Here is a 14,802-nt window from a genome sequence, read left to right as displayed (position 1 = left end):
GGTAACAGTGTAAGGCTACTTGAAATCATGAAATTGCCTACGTGACACATGGCCCCTTCAGTAATAAAACATCGGCTCACCTGTTCAGTGTCACTTCTGCCATTTCGATTCCAGAAACACGCAGTGTGGGTCAGTTGCAATGAAACCACAGTGGTGACACCGCTGCCTTGCGAGTGACAGGATATGGTGGTGTGTGAACCCAAGCACAGATCCCAGAGGACTGATCTATCTGTACAGTCACTGGTGGATTTACTTGCGAGCTGCAGTCACTGGTTAGCTCCTAGTCTATGCCTGTTACAAGATAAATAACAATGCATTTTTGTCGCCCCAATTTGGAATGTCCAGTTGTATTTTTTCTCTTCACCGCAAGCAGGTCCCACACAGCACAGCTATAAAACTAACGGTGATATACTATAATCAAGTTACAGGGTGATAATGAAGGTTTTGAAATATATTAACCTTATCACCAGCACAGCAACTTTCTCACGCATGCCTTTCCAAACCACTTTGAGGTTGCAGGACAGAACAGTTAAATAATTGTCTGGAGTCGTTTCTGCTGAGAACAGTTACCTGGAACTACAGAGTGCAGACTGTCAGAAGATAGACAGCACACAAGGACTGAACTGTCAGCCCCTTCCCTTATCGAAGTGTCCCATGGTAAAAAGCACAGTGTAATAAAGCACAGTGACAGCATGGTACAGCGTAGGCGACCACTGGAAAGCACAGAGGTATGGTAAAGCCTATTTAAAAACATGGCAGACCAGGATAACCTATGGTAATGCATGGTAAAAGTGCAGAAACACTGTGTGCCTTTGCTTTTCAATCTGGATACAGTACGATAATGTACAAACATGTTTCCCTACTTCCACAGAGGGGGCGTGGTCTACACACCGTGTCACACAGCCCCACCTAACTACGAATGCAGAACTTAGGAATTGCAAGTAGGAGTGAGGCTCTGATCAGTTTCCTAATTTGTTATGGTGTTGTGATTTGTGGAAACAGGCAATTTGTTTTTAGCCTGCAGCTATTTACACTTTCTAAAGATCTGCACCAGCACTCACGGTTTCTCAGGACACTCGCAGCGTCTCCCACACGCAGGATTCGGTGCAACAGCAGCTGTGGCTGAAATACATTTTTGCAGACAGATTTAATTGCTAAAAGCTTTTAGGCACCACCCATCCATTCCAATAGTATGAAATGTTTTTTATCTGTCGATTGGCCGGTCGTTTATCACATGAGGAATTGACTAACCGAGAACCAAAACACTGCAGGATCAAGAGCGCATTTTAGACTAATAGAAAAACTCACACACATAGCTTTTAGTAAACGACAACATTTTATAACAGTTTGTGAACTCTATGGAGTTCGAGAAGTTGCCAGCCAAAACTTTGAGAAAAAAAAAGCATTATAACATAGTTACATAGATAGGAAAGTTCACATGGTATAATGCTACACACAGTGACTGAAGGGGAGATGCATCCTAGATGTTCAGAGACATGCTGTGTAATGGGCTTTATCTAAAAGACAGCTGGCATTGTGGCTGACACTCATACAGGCATGCAGAATCGGATGAGAATAAGCATGGGATAGGTGTGTCGTCTAAGTGCACAAACCTTCAGTTTTATCAGCACAAAATGCCTGTAGATAAGCCTGACTGAGTCCAGACCAACAGTTCAGTTCAGCACTGCCCTGGAGGGACAGATAACACGTTGAGGCCCATCACGTTTCTGTAATAACTCCTGGGGAATAGATGACATTTCCTTTGCTTTTTCTTTATATATGTGTGTGTGTGTGTGTGTGTGTGTGTGTGTGTGTGTGTGGTGTGTGTGTGTGTGTGTGTGTGTGTGTGTGTGTGTGTTACTGTGTTTTACACTCACCATTATTTAGCATGAGGACAGCCGAGGTCATGTGGGAATATATTTTGTAGGCTAAAGAAAAAGTGTATAACTTTTGTCGACTTTTTTTCATAAAACCTGTGTATCAAATAGTTTCAGTTTTTCAAAGTTCAAAAAAAAAAAAGAAAGTTCACCTGCTTTATTGGGGGGGGGGGGGGGGGGGGTCATCATATGAGGTCATCGTGCATTTCATTGCTTTATACTAGGAGCGTATTTTAAGCTGTCCCAATATGGGGTCGCCATGCTTGTGACTAAAGAGCATCAAACATCAGTATTACTGCCTGGTGTGTGCGACCAATCGGAATGGATCTGTTGCGTCTACATTGAGTATTCATAGTTTTGAGTTTGATTTGGGAGTATCCTAAGAACCTTCCTCGTTCCACTCGAAACATGTGACAAAGTGACTTCAGCACTGCTAGCCCCCCCTACTCTACATGTCCACTGCACTGATAGAGAGAGAGTGGGCTGGCCAATTTGAAAGGTGACGTTGTCACATGGGTTGAATGGAATGACGACAGTTGATAATCTCAGCATTTAAGATTCTCCAAACAAGCAAGCTGAAAGCCAGAACCACAGGATGGTTCAGAAATGTAAATAGTCAGGAAAATATAATACAAATCTGTTCAAATGACGTTTGAAGCCGGTTACTGTTTAAGTATAACACGTGATTGTGGGAGGACGGATCCCGCCTCATTCTAGACTCTGAAAATGGCCATTGAATTGAACCATTAATTACTGTAACCAAAACGTCATGTGTAATTGAGAGAAAAAAAATAGAAATGTAAAATGTTCTGGTTTACAGGTCATATGAGGTCCAAAGGTCTACAAATATTGTATGCTGGTTGTTTTTTGTTGTAGTTATCAATAGAACAGTTTTTTTTTTTTTTTTTTTTTTTTCAGGGGAATTCATGGCCGTGTCTTTCGTATGTGATTCCTAAAGGTGGCCTTTGAAATTCAGCAAAAAAAAGTGGCATGCAATTTACATCAGAGTCCACCAGATGGCGCACTTGTATTACGGGAAGAGACTGATGTCAACAGTCTGTTTACTTCACCTCTTCGGTTAGCGTGCAGTTTCTTTACTGAAATATTTGCAAACAAGCATTTCAATTTACATTCTGTGGTATACTTGGTTGTTAATCTGAAGCAGAGGGTAGATGTTCACTTTATCATAACTAAAACAATTCCCTATTCATGTCAATGAAACGCTCTCAGTTCTACCCTATCACAAAAGCTTCAAACGGTTAATAACGAAACAAAAGGTCCTGCTCATAACATACGGTTCACAAAAGGGTGAGTGAGTTTAGGAAGCTGTCCCAGTTCCTGTCTGAGAGCGCCGTTTTACTGTGCGATGGAGAAAAGTGAGGCGCTGGGACTGCATGAGAGGAAGGAGCATGTGTGTGTGTCCTTGTTGTGGAGCTCCTTGAGGAAAGCACTGGGCTGGACAGTATCTGCTGTGTTTGCACTGGTCCCTATGCTGCCCTCTGAAGTGCTGTACACTTACACATGAGCTGTAATAAAAGCTGGGCTGGAAGGAAAGAAAGGCTAGAGAAGCACAGGACTCCTGTCCAGCACTATCAATACCAAGAACCCCCCTTGCTTTCATGGAAGGGAACCTGTGCTTGTGTTTACTGTCATTGGAGCTGGCAGAAGAATCTCATACTTTCCTATGCCATGCACATTCATAAGAGTACAGGTCTCACACGTGCAGGGTCTAAGCAAACGTGCACTTTCATTTTGAAAACGTGAGATCTGGTACCTGAAAGGGCAGCACTGGGCGTATTCACTCACTCAACAAGAAATACAGCCACTTTGCAAAGATTCGTGATCTCCTGCAGCTCGGTGATCTCCTGCAGTTCGGGTGTGGTCTGCTCTGGAGTTCACTTTGAATGCTTGCTTTGAGTCGCGACAATCACGCATTCAAATGTGCTTCGGCCATTGTAAGAGGGCTTCTCTTAAAGGGCGAGGCCCTACAAACAAAAGGTCACGGTGCCGGTGAAAATAAAAGGCAGTGCGGATTGTATTTTAAACAACAATAAAGGGTTGTTGCAAGGTGCGGTCACCTTACATAGAAACAGGTCACGAGAGCATGTGAGAGCAAGGGCCGCTGTGCTACACGCTTCTTCAAAGCAGGGCAAACAACCAACAAGACAGCCGACTGACAAACAGCAGAGTGCCCAGCCTGTGCACACCAGGCTCCACACTGAATGCAGGGAGCGAGCCCAGCTGTACACACCACAACACCCCATTCCACTTCGTTCACTGCTTCCACTGCAGTGTGTGTGTGCAGACAGTACTGTGCAGGACAGCTCCAGTCCTGGCTCCTTATCAAAGCAGGTCTCTGCACATAGATACCTGGATTGCTGGTTCATGTGGGAAGGCAATATGAGTTCAATTAAAATAAGTTGCATCTGGCTGCACTCCAGGTTCCACCCAGTTGAATACAATCTGGAGTACATACTTTAGAAGAAGATCTTCCTATGTCAGCATGTCGACTAGTTCAATAACGTCAATCTGCCACTGCTGATCTGATCTCGTTCGTGGTGTATAATCGGATATATCACACTGAGCCACAAGCATTCTTTACACTGGATGCACTTTTTGGTTAGGAATTAATAGCTCTTTTCACGGCACACGATTCACGAAATAGAAAACTAAACACGAGTAGACTGAAGATATTATTTACCATTGTTTATCTACAGTAGTCAAGTACCGAAGGGCAGTTTCCCCCGCGCTTAGCCAAGCCCACATCGCCACCTGGTGGCCTAACAAAATATTGAATAAAATAGAAGTTATATTTTTCAGTTTGTAAATTATTCAATTGACGTATGCAAATTATTATTATTATTATTATTATTATTATTATTATTATTATTATTATTAGTAGTAGTAGTATTAGTAGTAGTAGTAGTAGTAGTGTGTATATTAACATATAAAGGATTAAATTAGATCGTATGTTTGTGATTATGCATTATTATAGCGTATTATTTGTAATATTAAAAACAAATATAAATGTAGCTCCAATGCCACTTCTTTTCTACAAAATAATAAATAATAACTATAACATGTTTGTGCATTTCACATACTTCAATCGTTACTGTTCATTCTTGTATATCTTTCTTATTTCCCCAGTTCTGTTGTACAATTCATTGGTTCCCAATTCTTACCAATTCTGATTTTAGAGACAGGATTGCTTCACAGACGATACCCTTTATTTTACTGAAAGTGGTCATCAATATAAATAGGCCGGTATGAAGATATCTTTCACCGGTGTGTGCCAGGCAGAAATATACCATTCAAGCATGCTCCTCCAGGCTTCTCGTGCAGCAAAATGCTTCCACTTTCAGGAAACATGTTTGTTTCTCATCAGCTTCCTCTGGGTTTCCTCTGGGTTTCCTCTCTTCCTCCTGAGAAATGCTCGTGTTATTATCATTATCACAAACGGGCACAAACCCACATGCACATGAGTTCCAAACCAGATGCTTTTATTTTTTTATTGTACAGAGAAGTCAATGGAGTTGCCTTATTTAAAGTGCTTGACATCAATATTACACAGTATATCTTCTGATACGCTGAACGCAAATAAATAAATCATTAAAATAAATAATTGAATAAATAAATAAATAATCCAACAAATACTGTTTACAACAAATTCACAGTACATTTCTACTCATTGCACGTAGCCACGTGTTATATTAATGTTCATTTAAAGAAGTGGTGGTCGGCACACAAACATATAAAATTCATTACAGAGGTCTCTTTATAGCTTTATATTAACAATCTACAGTACATACATTGAGCCTGGAATTTCATTGTGCCATGTTTGTTTTTAAATTATAATTTATTTAGCCTATATCTTTCGACTCAATTATTTAGCTCGTGTGTCGTGTTGCCCTGAAATTGCATCATACTGTATCATAATATTCATAGTATTTACAAGTGTATAAATGGCTTGCTCAGTCCAGATACAGGGAAAAAACGAAGAACGTGGTGTCTGTCGTTATGTACAATCTCCACATGAATCGAGGTTGCAGTGAAGGTGTCCTTTCACGTGTTGACACGCGTAGAGAATGGCTTGTGCTAGTGTCCGGGGCTCGGGGGTTCTGGTCGCCCGTCACTGCGGTAGAAGGGGCGGTTTGAAGGAGCAGTTCCCGGTGCAGTGGCGAGGAGTCAGCATCTTACAGGAGAAATGGTGAAGGGCGTCGTGTGCTTCTAGGTATAAAGTTAAACAAAACAAAACAAAAACACAAAAACACGTTTATAAAGAACTGTTCTCAGTGCTCAGCCTCCTTAGAGAGCCCCGCTCTTCTTGCTTTACTTGGTTTACGCTTGTTCTTTACTTTATTATTTCCATATAAACTGAAATGATTAATTACCTTTTAGTTTTTGTTGAATAGCATACCGCGCCTTCCTCTCTTGATCCAGCTCGTTACACAAAGTATCTGTGAACACAGGAAGAGCCAAACAAATCAATTCGGGTACAGTTTAGAGACATGAAGGACAAACTCAAGTAATAATAATAATAATAATAATAATAATAATAATAATAATAATAATAATAATAATAATAATAATAATAAGGGAACCTGCCAACGCCAACTTGATATAAGTATATTCTCCCGCTATAACTATAATTTGATAGAGAATTGTGCTGTGTACTACAGTTCTAAAAAAAGTTAACGATTTAAAACAATAATTTAAATTTAGACGACACCGAATGACCCTGTTTTGATGCTCAGTTATTGCTATATTGCACAATGGGGTCTCCGAGCGGTCTGCGCACTTGAATGGAAACTGTCCTAGACTATTAAAATGGACAGGCAGTGCAAGGGGATGGGGATTGCATATGCAATGTTGTTTGGGGTCTCCACTGTGATCAGCAGCAGTGCTATATGAAACCGGAGCGCGTTTAAAGATTCATTCGGTTGTAATTACACAATGATGTCTCACCTCGGACAATCTGGAGTTGTTGGACCATCTCCTCTCTGTAGGACAACTCCCTTTTCATTTGATCTTGAAAATTATCTGTGAAGCAATCACATATCATATATTTCATTTGTTTTGTTTTTTTGAATCCACGGTTTTGCGTATGCGGGTAAACGTTTTATATTATTAGCATATTACAATTAAAAATTAATATTTTCGGGTTTCTGTTTGCACTATTTTCTGTTTGTTAATATTGTGTAATTACTGGTGCAATATTAGTCTCTCTCTCTCTCTCTCTCTCTCTCTCTCTCTCTCTCTCTCTCTCTCTCTCTCTCTCTCTCTCTATATATATATATATATATATATATATATATTTTATTATAGTTCATCTTTGAAACAAACGACAACGACTATTAAACCTATTTATGGAAACTCTGAAACCTTAAGGCACGAGGAGAAAAAAGGAAAGGAGTGTCTAGATCAAGAATCAACGCGGACTCCTCAACAGACCAGCTCGTCTATAAAACAGACACACAGAGATAGTATTTATACTGTCCAGCACACCTTGAAAAGCACCGCTAATTTGCTTTGCACTTATTACGCCAAACGGGAATATCGGCGTGGTTTTAAACGAGCATTAGGTTCTAATAGGAAATTATTTTGGATTTTGCAAACCTCTATGCTTTTGAAATGTATGCATGGTCCATTGCACTCTTTGTGCGTTTTGTCCACTACGCACTTGGAAATAACACGATGCTAAATAGATAAAGTAACTATGGACATCTATACTCGAGTATAGGTAACCAATGCATTTGCACTGAAAACTACTTTTTAAAAATGAATGTCCGGGTAAACCGCGTGCTAGTGATCTAATTAGGGCTGTGTAGGATTATGAGGAGGCTGCATTTGCCCTTCACCTGCATGTGGATGATACTTCAGTCCTGTCAATGCAATTGAGTGCATGTTATATGATTCACCAGCATCAAAACATAAACTAACAAGAGTAATTCTATATTAAAATAATAATACTAAAAAACAAAACAAAAAAAACAACCTTCATGTGATTCATATTAATGTAGCTTTTTGGAGGTTTACATTGTCAATATGGTATTCAGTCTATTTGCACGCACATTATACAGTAACTGGATAAGCATTATATTATTGTGCAGAAATATCCGGGGGGGGGGGGGGGGGGGGGGGGGGGGGGGGGGGGGGGGTGGGGGGGGGGGCGTCATGTCAAGTCTATTTAGCATTAAGTTTACGGTGGATAATTGCTCACTAATTGCAGAATTAATAAGGTTGTACAAGCATAGGGTCACCAGACCCGATTAAAGACCGTGCGCCACATAAATAAATTGACCATATAGACTCACTTTGCCACACAGACCTGTAATAATATTAATATATCGGACCACAGGTACTTTCATACATTTTACACGGTCGATTTCTCTGAAAATATACGGGATATTAGATGCTGGTTCCACGCTAATGGAATACCTCACATCTACTAATAACTATTCCACAAGCTTGAAAGGAGATTATTATTATTATTATTATTATTATTATTATTATTATTATTATTATTATTATTATTATTATTATTATTATTATGATGATGATGCTCACCTTTAGCCATGTTTTCAATATCTTTCTCAATCAATTGGCCTCTCCCCATGTCGCTTCGACCCCCGTTATCGCCTGTATAAGAAGAGGACCCACCGTCAGAAACATTTGAAAAAACAAAGCATTCAAACAGACCTTACAGTGGATATATGCACAGTGTGTGTTTACACTTCCCATAAGCAGTGCCTTAAGAAACCCGGCTATAAACAAACGAGCATAGCTACATAGAGATCGTGTTAGTGGGTGTGATCACGTGTCCTGGTTTATACCATGCATGCCCACACTGTGAAGCTTTACCACCGGATAAAACAGTCAATACAGGGAAGGAATGAATCTATCAGAATTCATTAAATATTTATTTTCATATCAGCTGCAAGGGAAATTCGTTTAACTGTGATTCAAAGCTTTTTTTTTTTTATCGTGGAGATTGTTTTTCTTTTCTTGCAAAGGAGTTATAAATGAAAGTATTTTTTCATAAAACAGTCATGAAAAGCAGATGTAATCTGTTCTGTACCAGAGACTCGGCTTGCCATGTCTTTAGCGCAGTACAATATCCACAGTGTGTCGGGTCAGCTCACTTGGTTAACTAAACGATTCGTAGTCTGTTTATTTGTGTCTTTGGGCTGAGGCAACTCGAGGCTTAATATGATTTTCAAATATTTAATAAGAATAAGAATACAAATAAGAACAGCAGCATTCATTGATTTATTTATTTTAAGGTGTAGATCTATACAGTTTAAAAGCAAGCCTACCACACACACACACACACACACACACACACACACACACACACACACAACACATATTTTAGACACGCACCTCTATCCACACCCGCGGGACTTTCGTGGGAGACGTTTCCTTGATCCTGATAAGATTTTCGTATCTCCTGATCCTCTTCTGTCGAATTAGCGTCTTCCTTACTTAGTTCTTAAAAAGATATAAACCGATAATCAGCCATAAGCAATGAAAGTGCAATTAAATTATGCGTTTAACTGCATGATTAACGACAAATCTAGCCCTGACCGGGCACAGTAATCGCCTTGCATCCCGAAAGCAGCGTGTTCTCCGCTAGACCCGCGTAAGCAGAGGGCATCTGTGTTGTTGTTTGCATTCTTCGTCAAGAGCAGGAGGACGTGTCCTTGCAAATACCGTTTGTAATACAACTGAACGATAGACCTCTATATCACGACATTCCCCTCGACACTGTAAAGAACTCAGCATGCATCTGAACGCAATCGGGTTTAAATAGGCGACATCAATTTCAATCGTTTGAGAATGTGAGCTAGTTAAAATGTTAATATGAAATGCAATATAAAATACAACAATACTCAAATGTGTTTAAAATCCGTTGTGAGATTTATGTTTATTTGTGAAACATTTGGTTTACAGCCCTGGGTTCGTATATACCACTTTAATCTGTATCGCGCATATATTATATATAATATATATATAATATATATATATATATAGAATATATATATATATTATATCTATATATAATATATATACTATATGTTCATGGGGACTTGAAATTTATCAAGTTCTCAGAGTTGAATACTTTATCATGTGCAAACATGGCAGGATATCAGTGTTTTACAATGATTATATATTATATAGAAACAGTAGCGGCGGACCTACCATTTATATAGTTGGGTCCGGTTGCAAATGTAGACGGATTCTTTGGAATCTGCAAGTGCTCTTCTCTTTCATGTGTATACACCTGCAAAATGAATCAGACAATTATATGTAATTATCCTCAATTCTGTTATTACTAATTTACTCCGCTGCTTGAACCTCGCCAGCACAGTGTCCCCGAGCACATTTGTTTTTTTCTATAATAATACAATAAAACTACTATGCGAATAAGTGATGCCTGCCTATTTGAAATTGCTCTGCGTTTGTGACGCATGGCATTACACACTGCCTTGTGAGTCTAGACGGAATTAAAAATCTATTGGATACAGAGTTCCTATAATAAACATAATTAAGGGCACTCCAAAGAAAATTACCCAAATTAAAATCCAGTCGCGGGGAAGAGCTTTTCAAAGCCCATGACCTCCACACGCTCTGCATCCACCTCATTTTTACGCAATTTTCATCCGCATATAATAAGTCCTCGTGTTTTGCTTAATTACAGAATGTGCCTGCATGGTAATGTACAGGTGTTCGGCTAAGGTAGGCTTTAGAAAATGTCTCTTCACCAACAAATGTACAATGCTATACTCGGCGAGGTAAGCAAGTACTTGTTAAATTAATTGATCCTTCATCATATTGAACTTTCTGCAATATTGTAATCCATTGCTCGTCGAATTACACTGTTATAAATCTAACTAGAAGACTACTGATTATTTGGATTTCATGCTTTGTGTTACCAATTTCTAACTTTCGTTTAGGCTATATTACTTTTTTCTTTTCTTTTTTTTTTAATAAACACTGTACCATACAAGGCAGTAACAATTTTATGCGCAATTGACCGTTTCAATGTATTTTGCTTATATTTAGGCACGTACATTGTTAAACGGATGGTAACCTTTTTGTTAAAAGCCAAATCATTAAAAACTTACTTCATAAGTTGCTGTGCTATTGTCGGTCTCTGGAATGGCCTCGCTGTGCCGCTCCTCGTCTGAGGATATGGGTTCACTGAAGGGCACTCTTGGGCTTTCCTGTTGCAGGGTAGCCTTTTCGAGCAGCGGTTCGTGGCTCTTCTCGACGCCTTCTTTTGAAAGAAGCGGCAGTGCTGGGCTTTGCCTGTCCTCGACAGACAGCGGGGGAGACTCGTCGTCTTCAGGAAACCTAGTATTTGACTCCACGTCCACATCAGGTTCGTCCCCACTGTCAACACCCGGAGACACCGACCTGTAACTCGAACTCTCGCTTATAAAGTCTGGTGAGTGGTACCCGGAGCGGGCTCCGTTGTACGCCTCTCGGTTGCCATAAAGTTTGGCTATGCTCTCTGCGTCTTTGATCACAGGTCTGAAAGCAGAGATGTAGCTTATCTTTCTGGGGGTGAGGGACACCCCCTCGGTAGACCTGGCCTCATCCCCTGACCTGTCCTCTTCGTTCCTGGTGGAATGAGTGCTGGAGCACCTCTCGCTGTCCGGCAAACTGTCTTTTGGGGTGTTGGTGCTCCTGTCGCTCTGCTCAGCCGCGTCAATGTCGCTTTGCCGGGCGCTCAAGAGTTCAACCGTGGGTTTCGGTTGGGTCTGCGGGTAAGGGGCCACGGGAAAGTTCCCCCCTGCAGGCCAGAACATGGGGAAAGATGGGTAGAGAGTGTCTTTAGCGCCTGGCCAAAACACACCGGGCAGGTTGGTCTTATTTTGCTCACCAATCCCTATATTGTCGTCTTTCTTTTGACATAATCCGAAAGCTGGGAAACCATATGGATGTGGGAACAGTGGAGGCGGAATCTTCTGCAGCATTCCAAAGCCTTTGCTGGGGACAGGTATGACCGGGTAGTTTCGCACTCCGTTGCCTATGCTCAGACTGCCTCTCTCCTCCTCGCACCGCATGGTTTTGTGAGGGACCTCTGGGGAACCCCTGGTGATACTGTTGGAGCCCTGTGGTTTCAGGGAGGAGGACCCGCCTGACCCACTTGAAGGCAGGATCCTCTTGCGGCTGCCCCCGTTGAACATGGCCTTCACATCCTCCCAAGCGTGGGCCAGGTCATCGGAAGAGTTTTTGTCCGATAGTTTCAGGTGGCGCCTCCAAGAGTTAAAATTTGCAGCGTCCGGCTGGGTGTACTTTGCCTCGGGGGTGCGGTGGGAATGGAAGATGAACTTATTGGGAGAAAAATACATATTACAATAGCTGCACTTGATGCACTTGGCCCTAGAGCTGTTGTACCTCGCCGGGATAAAGTTTCCTCGACTGCCCCAAGCGCACTCGTGAGACACATCGAAAGCGAAATTTTCGGGAAGTTTGGGCGGATTGTGCGCTCCGAGAAAAGATTTGCAGAGCCTTTCGGCTTCCCGTTTAGTGATCATACCGCAGCGCCTGGACGAAATGGGCATGGCTCCTGCGCGCCTCAGTATCTCCAGCTGGACTGGGGTGCACTGAACACAGGTGATACCCAGGGCCACCCTCCGGTTGTGGATCTCATTGTAGCTGTAGTTCTTTAGTAAGGTATTGGAAATCTGGGCCAGGCAGAGCCTTTCCTGGCCATCAATCACCAAGCAAACGATGGGAACGCCGTACAGCATGGTCTCGCTGACTTGGTTGGGCTTGAGAGACGACGATCCGGAGAATGGTTGGAGCTCCGCTTTTGAGCTGGGAGAAGAGCTGGAGTCTCTTCCCTCTGACAACTGACCGGAAATCGCCTCCATTGTTGGAAGTCTAGTGGGGGAAAGAAACACGATTGTTTAAATTGAGTTATTATATGTTTGCACGTGCTTCGTATTTCCAAACAGTTTCGAAAGGCAGAACTAGAGATAGCAGCACACTTTAACACTTAATTACAACCACAGACACATCATATTCTTTATCAGATATAAGGTATCACTTGCAATAGCCACTACATAATGCAAATCTTCAAGAGAAAAATGACAGTGATATTTGGAGAGAGCTAAGTAACATAGCCTACAAAGTTTAATAAACGAGGAAAGTCAATGATACACTAGACAGCTGGTGTTACCCTTCAAGGTGTAACCCTTTGCGATTCCACCTGGCAAAAGCGTTTACAATTGAAAACAAGAACCGCAAAGGATCAAATGATTTTCCGTGTTATGTTTTTTTTTTTTTTTTTTTTTTTTTTTTTTTAAATTTATAATAATGACCTGGACAAAAAAAAGAATTTTCATAAATGTAATACAGAATATAAACTATAAGTGATATGATTAAAGTTAAAAAAAAAAAAAAAAAAAAAAAAAAAGGTTATATTCGTTTATTATAATATTAGTTTGTAATTAGTTTTCCAAGCGATTGCAAAAATATTCACTTTTAAATTATTGTCGAGAGCCTGCTGTTGTATTTCGCTCAACGATATCCCTCGTTGCGTTTTTTTTTATTTTTTATTTTTATTTTTTTAATACAGTACGAACTAAAATCAAGCTGCTGCCAGCTATTCTAAAGCTGGGGTTGTTGCCCTTCTTGTTCCCGGTCTCTTTATTTTACCCATGACATCCAGGGGATCCTTTTTAAAATAAACTCGGGGGATTTAAGACTTAACGACAACCCATTTCTTGATTTCTGGCCAAGTCTGTTTAAAAAAAAAAAAAAAAAAAACGTTGAGCGATTTGGCTTGTGTTCTTTAAAAGAGATACGTAAACTGACCCGGTTAATCAGGATTTACATTTCCAAAAACGTGTAAACAATTCAAGAAATATATCATATATAAATAACGGGTTCGTTTCATTAGTAGCATAAGCTCGGCCCCTTCCTAATGTCCTTAGTCAGGATCAAAGGCGAGGAAGATTACTTATCCACGGCGCTAGCTCGGCTAACACGTACAGAGCAGAAGGAAAGATACTTTGAGCAAAGCAAATGAGCTTATGAGGGAACAAGCGCTGGATTAAGCCGATTTGATTATATACATTTAACGATACAGGAATGCAATGACATTGTTATTTTAAAAATCACACTATTTGCGTAAATATTGAGCACTTTATCCTACATTTAAAATGAAAATATATAAAATATTTTAAAAAATACAGAAAGAAACATTGAAAATTATTTAATAAACCACAAATGTGCTGGTAGTAAAGTATTATGATAAATTATATATATATTATAATTATTATGATATAATATTATAATAATAATAATAATAATAATAATAATAATAATAATTAAAAGCACAGCAAGCAAAATACAATGTAAATAGTTTTACTTGATTTAGGGGCAAAAAAAAAGTACCGTATTCGAAATGATTCACATTTTACTTCCTCGTACCCTATAAAAACACAGCATACATCCATCATAAGCAAGCAGCATGACACTAGAATTGCATATTACGATCATAAAAATAGACCATACCTTTTTTTTATAGACGTTGGACAGCTCCTTTTTGTGTTAAAATACCGAACACAATAATGTCCGCTGTATTGGATTGGTATTTTGCAAATCACACTGGAAGAGAGGCTGCAGCTGTGGTGTGCCAGTGTTGTTGTTTGCAATGTAGAGGATGTGTCGATGTTGTCTCAGTAAAGATCCTGAGCTTCCATCCTCCGCGACCGTCCTCCTTTTTGTGGGTAGCGCCAGGCGAGTGACCACATGGTAAGTCCAGGGAAGGCTGTTGTGAACCTTAGTTGAAGACGTTGTACATTGATCAAGTGACAGCTAAAATAATAGGAAGGCACACCCACTTAGCAGCAGCATATTTACATTAACCGTTTCGTTTGCCTTCGGGAGCCGCTGGAACGCCAAT

At 40.4% G+C, this 14,802-nt stretch overlaps 1 protein-coding gene across 2 annotated transcripts; it reads right to left on the bottom strand.

The window, feature by feature from the left end:
• Positions 1-5,392: 5,392 nt before the first annotated feature.
• On the bottom strand, positions 5,393-14,802 carry LOC121298915 (SKI family transcriptional corepressor 1 homolog-B-like). Of its 2 annotated transcripts, none has more exons than XM_041226227.1 (7): positions 14,412-14,802; positions 11,006-12,773; positions 10,080-10,161; positions 9,261-9,368; positions 8,445-8,516; positions 6,269-6,334; positions 5,393-6,104 (listed from the first exon to the last, which is right to left on the bottom strand). In XM_041226227.1, exons 2-7 carry the CDS (start codon positions 12,761-12,763, stop codon positions 6,007-6,009), a joined length of 2,184 nt encoding a protein of 727 aa, XP_041082161.1. In that variant the 5' UTR covers positions 12,764-12,773; positions 14,412-14,802; the 3' UTR covers positions 5,393-6,006. The 2 variants fall into 2 exon arrangements, with proteins under 2 accessions (XP_041082161.1, XP_041082162.1); XM_041226228.1 differs by having other exon boundaries at positions 5,393-6,101.

This window comes from Polyodon spathula, chromosome 24, assembly GCF_017654505.1.
Source record: "Polyodon spathula isolate WHYD16114869_AA chromosome 24, ASM1765450v1, whole genome shotgun sequence".
NCBI classification, from domain to species: Eukaryota; Metazoa; Chordata; class Actinopteri; order Acipenseriformes; family Polyodontidae; genus Polyodon; species Polyodon spathula.
Note: the sequence above shows the minus strand (reverse complement) of the source record. Positions and strands in the feature narration are given on the sequence as shown.